Source organism: Hypanus sabinus, unplaced genomic scaffold, assembly GCF_030144855.1.
Source record: "Hypanus sabinus isolate sHypSab1 unplaced genomic scaffold, sHypSab1.hap1 scaffold_835, whole genome shotgun sequence".
Lineage (NCBI taxonomy): Eukaryota > Metazoa > Chordata > Chondrichthyes > Myliobatiformes > Dasyatidae > Hypanus > Hypanus sabinus.
In genome coordinates this window covers 62,244-74,812 of record NW_026781688.1, presented here as the reverse complement: position 1 = coordinate 74,812, position 12,569 = coordinate 62,244, and the positions used below count along the sequence as shown (strand labels likewise).

Here is a 12,569-nt window from a genome sequence, read left to right as displayed (position 1 = left end):
GCTGACAAGCCCACAGATGCTTTCTCTGCAAAGGATGCCATTAGTAAGTGGGAGTCCTACAAAGGAGAAATGTTGAGGGTTTTTATGTTCTTGTCCGGAGTAAAGGCAAATTGAATAAGGATAAGGAACTTTGTTCTCTAGGAATATTGGAACTCTGATAAAGAAGACGGCGATATATGACTTGATAGGAGATAAGCAGCAAATAAGGTACTTGAGGAATATAAAAGTGTAAAAACATACTTTAGAAAAAAAATCAGGAGGGTTAACAGAAGACATGAGGTAGCTTTGGCAATCAAGTTGAAGTCTAATCCAATGAGCTTCTACATGTATATTAAGAGCTAACTGATAGATAGGGATAACTTTGGTCGTCTTGAAGATCAGTGTGTTGGGCTGTGTACGGAGATAAAAGAAATGGGGGAGATATTTTTTTCGTCTGTATTTACTAAAGAAACTGGCATGGAGACAATGGATATAAGACAAACAGGTGGTGGGTTCAGGTAACCTATGCAAATTGAAGAAGTGAAGGTGCTTGCTGGCTTGAGACTATCAGAGTAGATAAATCCCCAGGATTTATCTGACAAGTTACTTTCTCCGACCTTAAAGGAGACGAATGTTTAAATTGCAGGGGCCTTGATAGACATATTTAAAGTGTTGCTATCTACCGGTGAGGTGCTGGAGAATTGTAGAATAGCTCATGCTGTTCTGTTGTTTAAAAAAAAGGTTCTAACCGTATTCCGGGAAATTATAGGCCAGTAAGTTTGACGTCGGTTGTAGGTAAATTATTGGCAGACCTACTAAGAGATAGGATCTCCAAGTATTTAGAGAGAGAGGGACTTATTATGGAAAGTCGACACGGCTATATGCGTGGTAGGTCATGTTTAACAATTCCATTGGAGGTTTTAGAATAGAGTACAAAGAACGTGGATGAAGGGAAGGCAGTTGATGCTAACACAAAGTACACTGCGGATGTTGTGGTCAAATAAACACGTAAAACAAGATGGATGAACTCAGCGGGACAGGTAGAATCCGTTGAAGGGAGCGGTAAACGTGTTGGGCCTCGAACTTTCGTTCAGTGGCTGCTGTCTGCATGGACTACAGTGAAGCCATTGTCAAGGCCCGTATGGGAGATTAGTTCGGAAGATTCAGTCGCTAGGTATACATGGTGAGGTAGTAAATTGGATTAGACAATGGCTCAAAGGGAGAATTCAGAGAGTGGTAGCGGAGGCCTACGACTCGTGGTGTACCACAGGGATAAGTACTGGGTACATTGTTATTTGTCATCTATATCAATGATCTGGATGATATTGTAGTAAATGGGATCCGAAATGTTGCTGATGATACAAAGATTGGTGGCGTGGTGGATAGTGACGACAGTTTTCAGAGCTTTCAGAGGGATCTAGAACAGCTGGAAAAATGACCTGAAAAGTTGCAAATGGAGTTTATTACAGGCACGTATGAGGTATTGCACTTTGGCCGGAAATAAAACCAATGCAGAACGTAGAAGGAAAATTGTAGGGCACTGAGGAGTGCAGTAGAACAGAGGGATCTGTGAATCCAAATGCAACATTCTATAAAAGTTGCATCACAGGCATATAGGGTCGTAAAGAAAACTTTTAATACATTGGACTTTATAAATAAATTTATTGAGGATAAGTGTTGAAATGTTACTGCGAGTTTGTACAAGGCATTGGTGAGGCCGAATTTGGAGTATTGTGTAGAGATTTGCTCACTTAATTACAGGAAGGATATTAATGTTAAAAAATGGCAGAGAAGGCATACTAGGATGTTGCCTGGACTTGAGGAACTGAGTTACAGAAAACTGTACAATAGGTTAGGACTTTAATCCCTGGAGCTTAGAAGAATGAGGGGAGACTTGATAGAGGGATATAAAATTTTAAACAGAGTGAATCCAAGCAGGCTTTTTTTTTTCCACTGAGGATAGGGGAGCAAAAAATGAGGGCATTGGTTAAGGGAATAGGTTTTGGCGCGGTGCCTAGTGGGTAAGGCATCGGTCTGATGATCTGAAAGTCACCTGTTCGAGCCTCAGCTGAGGCAGCGTGTTGTGTCCTTAAGCAAGGCATTTATCAACACATTGCTCTCCTAGTGCCCTTCTGTTGGACAAACTCAGTGCCGAGGAGATCGGATGCTTGGGCAACTGCCGGTCTCCCAGATTTGAAAGGCGCAAATCCATGATCTCAGGAGACTAACGGATACCTATTACTATTATTACTTTTGAAGGGGGAAATGTTTAAAGGGAACATTGGGGGCTTCATCACACAGAGAGTGGCGTGATTGTGGAGCGAGCGGACAGATGATGTGGTAAATGCGGGCTCAGTTTTAACATTGAAGACTTGGATATGTCCATGTATGAGAGGGGTAAGTTTGGTCACGGGCCAGGCGCAGATCCGTAGGACTAGGCAGATAAATCGTTCGGCACAGCCAAGAAGGGCCAAACGGCCTGTTTATGTATTGCAATGTTCTATGGTTCCGGTTCTATGGATCAGCCACCACGAAATGGCGGAGCAGACTCCATGGCCCAAATGGTCTAATTCTGCTCCTAAATCTTACTTTCTAATGATAAGTTTCTTTTATTTTTTTGTGGAAAAACTAAATGTTGCTGCTCAGCTTGACAAGCTGAATATTGAGGCCGCAAAGTTCACAGGATAAGATGCAGAAGCGGCCTTGCTTGTGAGGGCTGACAAAAGCTTGCAACATTTCATACCAAGAATGTGGTAATGTTAACTTATCTGCGATTCTGTCTTGGTAATGGAGGAACTGACACAGGTGTGCAATTCTAATTTTGTGCACCGTCCGGAAGCAATCGTAGACTGGCTGATATCCAACAAGTGTGTCTTGAAATCGTTCACTGAGAATATTTTGCTGTTGGCTATCGCCTAATAATCACTGTATACATTTAAGATATAACCTGACTCTGGCGAAGTCGTAGGGCAACGTGATCACCTATTCGAGGGTGATCCGTACACCCATGTCTGTATATTTATTTCTGTTTGATGCCGGCAGAAATTGTTGTATGTCCTTTCTTGAGCGTTTGCAAAAAACTTTGAGTTCCCTTTTTGGCTGCAATTGAATACGTCTTGAGAATCAAGTTCTTCTTCATTTTTAGAAATACCCATGTCCTGCACCTTCCTGATTTTTGTTTCCCAACAATTAAAGCCTTTGCCACTCGTCTGACATCCCTTACAGATGTTGTTGGAGAAATCACAATGGAGATCATCCGGTACGAATACAAACATATAGCACACAATTAAAAAAAAACTCTTTCGATGAGCAGAAGGATCTTGCGCACCGTGTATGTAGCTCCCTGAACGTGCCTTCACAGTTTGCAGACGATATCAGGATAAGTGGAGGGGCAGGTAGTTTTGAGGAAGTAGACAGGCTACAGAAGGGCTTAGACAGGGCTAAGCAATGACAGATGTACTGCTGTGTTGAAATATGCTTGGTCATGCACTTTGGGAGAGAATACAATTGTTGAATATTTTCAAAATGGAGAGAAAAGACAAGGAAAACAGAGATTCACGGGGACTTTGAATTGCTTGTCCAGGGTTCCCTAAAGGTTAATTTGCAGGTTGAACACAAAAATCTACAGCACACTCCCGGCCCCTCTGCCCACAATGTTGTGCCGATGATGTAACCTTCTCAGATTGACTCTGTGGCGAGGAGGGCAAATGCATGTCAGCATGTCACCTCCAATATAAAAGGAAAGGTGAGATGTTGAGACTTTATCAAGCACTGGTGAGCCCTCACCTGGAGTATTGTGAATAGCCTTTGGCCTCTTGTCTTAGAAAGATGCTACTCAAAGTGGAGAGTGTTGTAACGAGTTTCACAAAAATGATTCCAGGATTGAAGGGCCTCATATGAGCAGATATTGATATCTCTAGGCCTGTGCTTACTGGAATTTGAAAGGAAGAAGTGCGACCCCATTGACATCTATTAAATGTTTAAATGCCTTGATAGAGTGTGTATGTAGAAGATGTTTTCTGTGGTGGGGGATTCGGAGACCAGAGGACAAAGACTTAGAAGAGCGGCGCAACCTTTCAGAACGGAGAAGAGGAGAAATTTCATTAGCCAGAGAGTGGATGTGTGGATTTCCTTGCCACAGGTGGCCGTGGTGGCCAAGGCTTTCTATTTTGTATATTTAGGGCTGAGGTTCTTGACAGGTCAGGGCTTGATCGAAGGGATTGAAGCTGAGAAGTAACCTGAGAAACGGAAAAGGTCTGACCACATTATTGGGTTTGTGCTATAGACCATCCAATAGTCAGCGAAAATTGCAGCAGCATATCTGCAGAGAGATAGCAGACAACAGCAAGAAACATAAAGTTGTGTTAGTAGGGGATTTTAATTTTCCACGTATTGATTGGGACGGAAATACAGTTAAAGGTCTAGAAGTGTTAGAGTTTGGAAAATGTGTTCTGGAATGTTTTCCAAATCAAAACATGGATGTACTGACTGGAGAGGATGCAATATTAGATCCCTTATTATGAAATGGGTTAGGACAGGTGACGGAAGTGTGTGCTTGGGAACACATTGGTTCTCGTGATTACTTTCAGCTTGGTGATGGCTAAAGATTGACCTGGTCCTCGGGTGAAGGTTAGAAACTGGAAAAAGTCCAATTTTGAAGAAGTGAGGAAGGATCTAAAAAGCGTGGATTAGGAAATGTTGTTCTCTGCAAAGGATGCCATTAGTAAGTGGGAGTCCTTCAAAGGAGAAATGTTGTGGGTGCAGCGTTTTTATGTTCCTGTCTGGAGTAAAGGCAAATTGAATAAGGAGAAGGAACTTTGTTCTCTAGGGATATTGGAACTCTGATAAAGAAGACGGCGATATATGACTTGATAGGAAATTAGGAGCTAATAAGGTACTTGAGGAGTACAAAAGTGTAAAAACATACTTTAGGAAAAAATCAGCCGGGTTAACAGAAGACATGAGGTAGCTTTGACAATCAAGTTGATGTCTAATCCAAAGAGCTTCTACATGTCTATTAAGAGTTAACTGATAGTAAGAGATAACTTCGGTCGTCTTCAAGATCAGTGTGTTGGGCTGTGTACGGAGATAAAAGAAATGGGGGAGATATTTTTTTTCGTCTGTATTTACTAAAGTAACTGGCATGGAGACAATGGATATAAGGCAAACAGGTGGTGGGTTCAGGTAACCTAAGCAATCTGAAGAAGTGAAGTTGCTTGCTGTCTTGAGACTATCAGAGTAGATAAATCCGCAGCACCTGACAAGTTATTTATTCCGACCTTAAAGGAGACGAGTGTTGAAATTGCAGGGGCCTTGATAGACATATTTAAAGTGTTGCTATCTACGGGTGAGGTTCTGGGGGATTGTAGAATAGCTCATGTTGTTCTGTTGTTTAAAAAAAAAGGTTCTAAACGTAATCCGGGAAATTATAGGCCAGTAAATCTGACGTCAGTAGTAGGTAAATTATTGGAAGGCGTACTAAGAGATAGGATCTACAGGTACTTAGATAGAGAGGGACTTATTATGGAAAGTCGACACGGCTTTATGCGTGGTAGGTCATGTTTAACAACTCCATTGGAGGTTTTAGAGGAGGTTACAAAGAACGTTGATGAAGGGAAGGCTAACACAAAGTACACTGCGGATGCTGTGGTCAAATAAACACGTAAAACCAGATGGATGAACACAGCAGATCAGGTAGTATCCGTTGAAGGGAGCAGTTAACGTTTTGGGCCTCGAACCTTCGTTTAGTGGATGCTGTCTGCATGGACTTCAGTGAAGCCATTGTCAAGGCCCGTATGGGAGATTAGTTCGGAAGATTCAGTCGCTAGGTATACATGGTGAGGTAGTAAATTGGATTAGACAATGGCTCAATGGGAGAATTCAGAGAGTGGTAGCGGAGGCCTACGATCATGTAATGATCTCACGAGACTAACTGATACCTATTACTATTAATACTTTTGAAGGGGGAAATGTTTAAAGGGAACATTGGGGGCTTCATCACACAGAGAGTGGCGTGAGTGTGTAGTGAGCCGACAGATGAAGTGGTAAATTCGGGCTCAGTTTTAACATTGAAGACTTGGATATGTCCATGGATGAGAGGGGTAAGTTTGGTCACGGGCCAGGCGCAGGTCCGTAGGCCTAGGCAGATAAATCGTTCGGCACAGCCAAGAAGGGCCAAACGGCCTGTTTATGTAATGCAATGTTCTATGGTTCCGGTTCTATGGATCAGCAACTACGAAATGGTAGAGCAGACACCATGGCCCAAATGGTCTAATTCTGCTCCGACATTTTACGTTGTAATGATAAGTTTCTTTTATTTTATTGTGGAAAAGGGATAAGTACTGGGTCCATTGTTATTTGTCATCTATATCAATGATCTGGATGATATTGTAGTAAATGGGATCCGAAATGTTGCAGATTATACAAAGATTGGTGGCGTGGTGGATAGTGACGACAGTTTTCAGAGCTTTCAGAGGGATCTAGAACAGCTGGAAAAATGACCTGAAAAGTTGCAAATGGAGGTTATTACAGGCACGTATGAGGTATTGCACTTTGGACGGAAATAAAACCAAGGTAGAACGTAGAAGGAAAATTGTAGGGCACTGAGGAGTGCACTGGAACAGAGGGGGGAATCCGAATGCAACATTCTATAAAAGTTGCATCACAGGCATATAGGGTCGTAAAGAAAACTTTTAGTACATTGGACTTTACAAATCAATTTATTGAGGATAAGTGTTGAAATGTTACTGCGAGTTTGTACAAGGCATTGGTGAGGCCGAATTTGGAGTATTGTGTAGAGATTATCTCACTTAATTCCAGGAAGGGTATTAATAAGTTTGAAAAATGGCAGAGAAGGCATACAAGGATGTTGCCTGGACTTGAGAAACTGAGTTACAGAAAAATGTAGAATAGGTTAGGACTTTAATCCCTGGAGCTTAGAAGAATGAGGGGAGACTTGATAGAGGTATATAAAATTATAGACAGAGTGAATCAAAGCAGGCCTTTTTTTTTCCACCTAGGCTAGGGGAGCAAAAAAGTAAGAGGACATTGATTAAGGGAAAAGGTATTGGCGCGTGGCCTAGTGGGTAAGGCATCGGTCTGATGATCTGAAAGTCACCTGTTCGAGCCTCAGCTGAGGCAGCGTGTTGTGTCCTTAAGCAAGGCATTTATCAACACTTTGCTGTCCGACGACACCAGTTCCAAAGGACCACTTGGGTCCTTGTGCCCTTCCGTTGGACAAACTCAGTGCCGAGGAGATCGAATGTTTGGGCAACTGCCGGTCTCCCAGATTTGAAAGGCGCAAATCCATGATCTCACGAGACTAACTGATACCTATTACTATTAATACTTTTGAAGGGGGAAATGTTTAAAGGGAACATTGGGGGCTTCATCACACAGAGAGTGGCGTGAGTGTGTAGTGAGCCGACAGATGATGTGGTAAATTCGGGTTCAGTTTTAACATTGAAGACTTGGATATGTCCATGGATGAGAGGGGTAAGTTTGGTCACGGGCCAGGCGCAGGTCCGTAGGCCTAGGCAGATAAATCGTTCGGCACAGCCAAGAAGGGCCAAACGGCCTGTTTATGTAATGCAATGTTCTATGGTTCCGGTTCTATGGATCAGCAACTACGAAATGGTAGAGCAGACTCCATGGCCCAAATGGTCTAATTCTGCTCCGACATTTTACGTTGTAATGATAAGTTTCTTTTATTTTATTGTGGAAAAACTAAATGTTGCTGCTAAGCTTGTATAGCTGAATACTGAGGACACGAAGTTCACAGGATAGGATGCAGAAGCGGCCTTGCTTGTGAGAGCTGACAAAAGCTTGCAACATTTCATAACAAGAATGATGTAATGTTAACTTCTCTGCGATACTGTCTTGGTTGAGGAACTGACAGCAGATGTGCAGTTCTAATTTTGTGCACCCTCTGGAAGCATTCGTAGTCTGGCTGATATCCAACAAGTGTGTCTTGAAATTGCTCACTGAGAATATTTTGCTGTTGGCTATCTCCCAAAATTCACTGTATTTATTTTAGATATATCCTGACTCTGGCGGAGTCGTAGGGCAACGTGATCACCTATTCGAGGGTAAACCATACACCGATGTCTGTATATTTATTTCTCTTTGATGCCGGGAAAAAATTGTTGTATGTTCTTTCTTTAGCTTTTGCAAATACCTTGAGTTCCCTTTTTAGCTACAATGGAATACGTCTTGAGAATCAGGTACTTCTTCATTTTTAGAAATACACATGTCCTGCACCTTCCTCATTTTTGTTTCACAGCAATTAAAGCCATTGCCACTCTGCTGACATCCCTTACATATGTTGTTGGAGAAATCACAATGGAGTTCATCTCGGAAAAATACAAACATATAGCAGACTATTAATGAAAAAAAACCTCTTTCGATGAGTAGAGGGATCTTGCGCTCCGTGTTTGTAGCTCCATGAACGTGGGTCCACAGTTTGCAGACGATATGAGGATAAGTGGAGGGGCAGTTAGTTTTGAGGAAGTAGACAGGCTACGGAGGGGGCTTAGACATGGCAAGGTAATGGCAGATGTACTGCTGTGTTGAAATATTCTTGAACATGCACTTTGGCAGAGAATAAAATGCTTGACTATTTTCTAAATGGAGAGAAAAGACAAGGAAAACAGATATTCACAGGGACTTTGAAGTGCTTGTGCGGGATTCCCTGAAGGTTAATTTGCAGATTGAACATAGAAATCTAAAGCACATTCCCGGCCCCTCTGCCCACAATGGGAGGTCGATGATTTAAGATTCTCAGATTGAGTCTGTGGCGAGGAGGGCAAATGCATGTCAGCATTTCACCTCCAATATAAAAGGAAAGGTGTGATGTTGAGACTTTATAAAGTACTGATGAGGCCTCACATGGAGAATTGTGAAAAGTTTTGTGTCTCTTATCTTAGAAAGATCGTGCTCAAACTGGAGAGTGTTCAAACGAGGTTCACAAAAATAATTCCAAGATTGAAGGGCGTCATATGAGAAGTGCTGGATATCTCCAGGCCTGTACTCACTGGAATTTAGAAAGAAGAAGCGTTACCCCAGTGAAATCTATTGAATATTTATATTCCTTGATAGAGTGGGTGTGGAAAGGATAATTTCTAAGGTGCGGGAGTCGAAAACCAGAGGACAAAGGACAAAAGAGCGGCGCGTACTTTTAGAACAGAGACAAGGTGAAATTACTTTAGCCAGAGAGTGGCGAGTCTGCGGATCTCTTTACCACAGGCGGCCGTAGAAGCCAAGACTTTCCTTTTTTTTTGAATATTGATGGTAGAATTTCTTGATTTGTCAGAGCTTGAACGAATACTCGGTAAAGGCAGGGGATTGAAGCTGAGAAGTAAATTGGATCATCCTACAATCCAATGGTGGAGCAGACACAATGGGCCACATATTCTAATTCTTGTCCTGAATCCTTGGTTCTTATGGTACCATACTTTGTTGTATTGTGGAAAAAATAAATGTTTTAGCCGAACTGGACTAGCTGAAGACTGAGATCACGAAGGTCACAGGATAAGACGCAGACGCTGCCTTGATTGTGCGAACTGACAAAAGCTAACCACATTTCATACCAAGAATGAGGTAATGTTAACTTTTCTGTGAACCTGTCTTGGTAATGGAGGAACTGACAGCAGATGTGCAGTTCTAATTTTGTGCACCGCCCGGAATAATTCGTAGACTGACTGATATCCAACAAGTGCTTCCTGAAATCGCTCACTGAGAATATTTGGCTGTTGGCTATCGCCCAAAATTCGCGGTATAAATTAAAGAAATAACCTGACTTTGGCGGAGTCGTAGCGCAACGTGATCACCTATGCAAGGGTTAACCGTGCACCGATGTGTGTGTCTTCACTTTTGTTTGATCCCGGGATAAACTGATCTGTGTCCTTTCTTTAGCTTTTACAAAAGCCTTGAGTTCCCTTGTCAGCCACAATTGAATACCTCATGAGAATTGAGTACTTCTTCATTTTTAGGAATACACATATCCTGCACCTTCCTCATTTTTTTCCAGAAATTAAAGCCATTTCCGTTTTGCTGACATCCCTTGCAGATATGATTGGAGAAATGACAGTGGAGATCAACCCTGACAAATAAAAAAAATAGCACACTATTAAATAATAAAATGTTTCGATGACCAGAGGGGCATTGCGCTCGAAGTTAATTGATTCCTGAAAGTGGGTGCACAGTTTGTAGACCAAATGAGGACAAGTGGAGTGCCAAGCAGTTTTGAGGAAGTTGACAGTCTACAAAATGACTCAGAAAGGTAGAACACACAATGCAAATGGTAAGGCACCGAAGAGTGCAGTGGAAAACAGGGATCTGGGAATACAGATACATATTTCCCTAAAAGTAGCTTCACAGGTAGATACGGTAGTAAAGAGATTTTTGGTACTTTGGCCTTTATAAATCAAAGTATTGAGTATAAGACTTGGAATGTTATGGTGAGGTTGTATAAGGCATTGATGAGGCCGAAACTGGAGTATTGTGTGCGGTTGTAGTCACCGAATTACAGCAAGGCTATTAATAAGTTTGAAAGATTGCAGAAAAGGTTTGGAAAGACTTTGCCGAGACTTGAAAAACTGAGTTACAAAGAAAGCTTGAATAGGTTTGGACTTTATTCACTGGAGCGTCGTGAAATGAGGGGAGATTTGATAGAGGTGTATCAAGTTATGATTCGTATAGACAGAGTGAATGCAAACAGGCTCTTTCCACTGAGGCGAGGGGAGAAAACAAACAGAAGTAATGGGTTAAGAGTGAAGGGGGAAATGTTTAAAGGGAACTTTAGGGGAGGTGTTTCTTCATGCATAGAGTGGTGGGTGGGTTGAATGAGCTGCCGGATGAAGTGGTAAATGTGGGCTCAGTTTTGACATTTAAGAAAAGTTGGACAGGTATATGAATGAGTGGGGTAGGGAGGAATATGGCCCAGGTGCCGGTCAGTGGGACTAGTTAGAAAAATGATTCGGCACAGCCAAGAAGGGCCAAAAGGGCTTTTTCTATGCTGTAATATTCCATGGTTTGAAAATGAGAGACCACATCTCCACAAACTCCAAACATTGTAATGCCTTCTGTTACCAGAGAGCCGCAGATGGTGATGAAAGCAAGTGGCGATTAAATTCTCGAACACACTCCGACTCAGACTTGAAATAAACAGCACAACAGTGAAGAAATCGAAAAGTCACAAGCAACAGTGCAAGACATGGATCTCCTACGGTTGAGAGCTGAGAGCTCAGCGCGAGGCCTTTAAGGGCATACATTCCCTGAAGGAAGATTGGCAGATAATACGTGGTAGTCCGAGTCTTAAAGGGAAAGAGACAACTTTCTAATCTCCGCCACCTGGATGTTTGACGCTGTCCAGTCGGGAACATGGCATCTCCTTCGTTCTGCCTGAATGTGTTGGGTCTAATGTAGATCCTCTGAGATGCTGACACGCAGATTCCCAGAAACATCAAATATTGGTTAGTGGCAGAATTAAGCCATTTGGCCCATCGTGTCTGTTCCATTATTTGATCTTTGCTGATCAAATTGGCTGAATCCCTGTCAAACTCTGACTGAAATGTGCCCAGTACCTTCTTCTCCACGGGCACCCGTGGCACCGAATTCCACAGACTCAGCCCTCTCTGGCAAAATAAATCCCTCCCACTCTCCTTTGTAAATGGAAATCCCTCCGTCCTGACGCCGTGCTCGCCAGTTTAAGTATCGCCCACATCTTCGGAAGCCTTATCTCCACACCTACTCTATCGAGGAACTTCAACATTTGATAGTCTCCAATGACGTCACCCATTCTGCTAAAATCCATCGAGTACAGACCCAGATCAAACGCTCCTCCTGTGAAAAGCGTTTCAATTCCGGAATCATTTTCGTTCACCCCGGTGGAACCCACTCCAAATTCAGCACATCCTTTCTCATCGAAGAGGCACAACTATACTCATAATACCCCTGATTAGGCCTCACTGGAGTCTTTTGAAGACTACAAATTGAATCTTTGCATTTATAGCAACATTAAAATTTCGGGAACCCGACACTCTTGGTGGCGCTAGGTGGAGTAGGTCACATTTTGGCTCTGCTCCTGTCATTTTCCAATTTCCTTACCACACTTTTATGATCTATTTCGAAATGTTTTATCAACTTTATGTGTATTAATTCTGAATTTTAATGGACGGAATTGGCGACCAGAGGAATAAAGGCAGTAGCCGCAGGGAAGGAAACAGGTAATGGAATGGGAAGAAAGAAGGTGTCTTCGAACAAGCTAAACAACTTCAACTCACTTTGCAGTCAATCCCGGATCTTTCGGATGAAAAACTGGATAAGAGATTCGCAGCTTTAGAAGTTATGTCAAAGGGGAGCGAAGGATGAACAGCTCTGATTGGCAGAAGGGTGCAGGGTTGCCCATTTGCTTCATTTGCTTCAGACAAGGGAGAGATAACACAGGGAGGAAGAGACTTGTTGTTCCACCATATTATGACTCCTGTAAGAATTATGGCTCCGGAGAGGTCTGTTTACTTGATACCATTCTGTTCATTAAAATTCCACAGTGGACAGCCGGAGGGGGTTTGTTTTGATGGGCTAAGCCATTC

General features: G+C 42.5%; 1 protein-coding gene across 1 annotated transcript in view; it reads right to left on the bottom strand.

The window, feature by feature from the left end:
• Positions 1-8,213, bottom strand: part of LOC132390294 (uncharacterized) — a 40,657-nt gene extending 32,444 nt beyond the window's left edge. Inside the window, exon 1 of the mRNA XM_059962911.1 lies at positions 8,156-8,213. Within this exon, the coding sequence (XP_059818894.1) occupies positions 8,156-8,213 (58 nt within the window). The remainder of the gene's footprint in view (positions 1-8,155) is intronic.
• Positions 8,214-12,569: the final 4,356 nt, after the last annotated feature.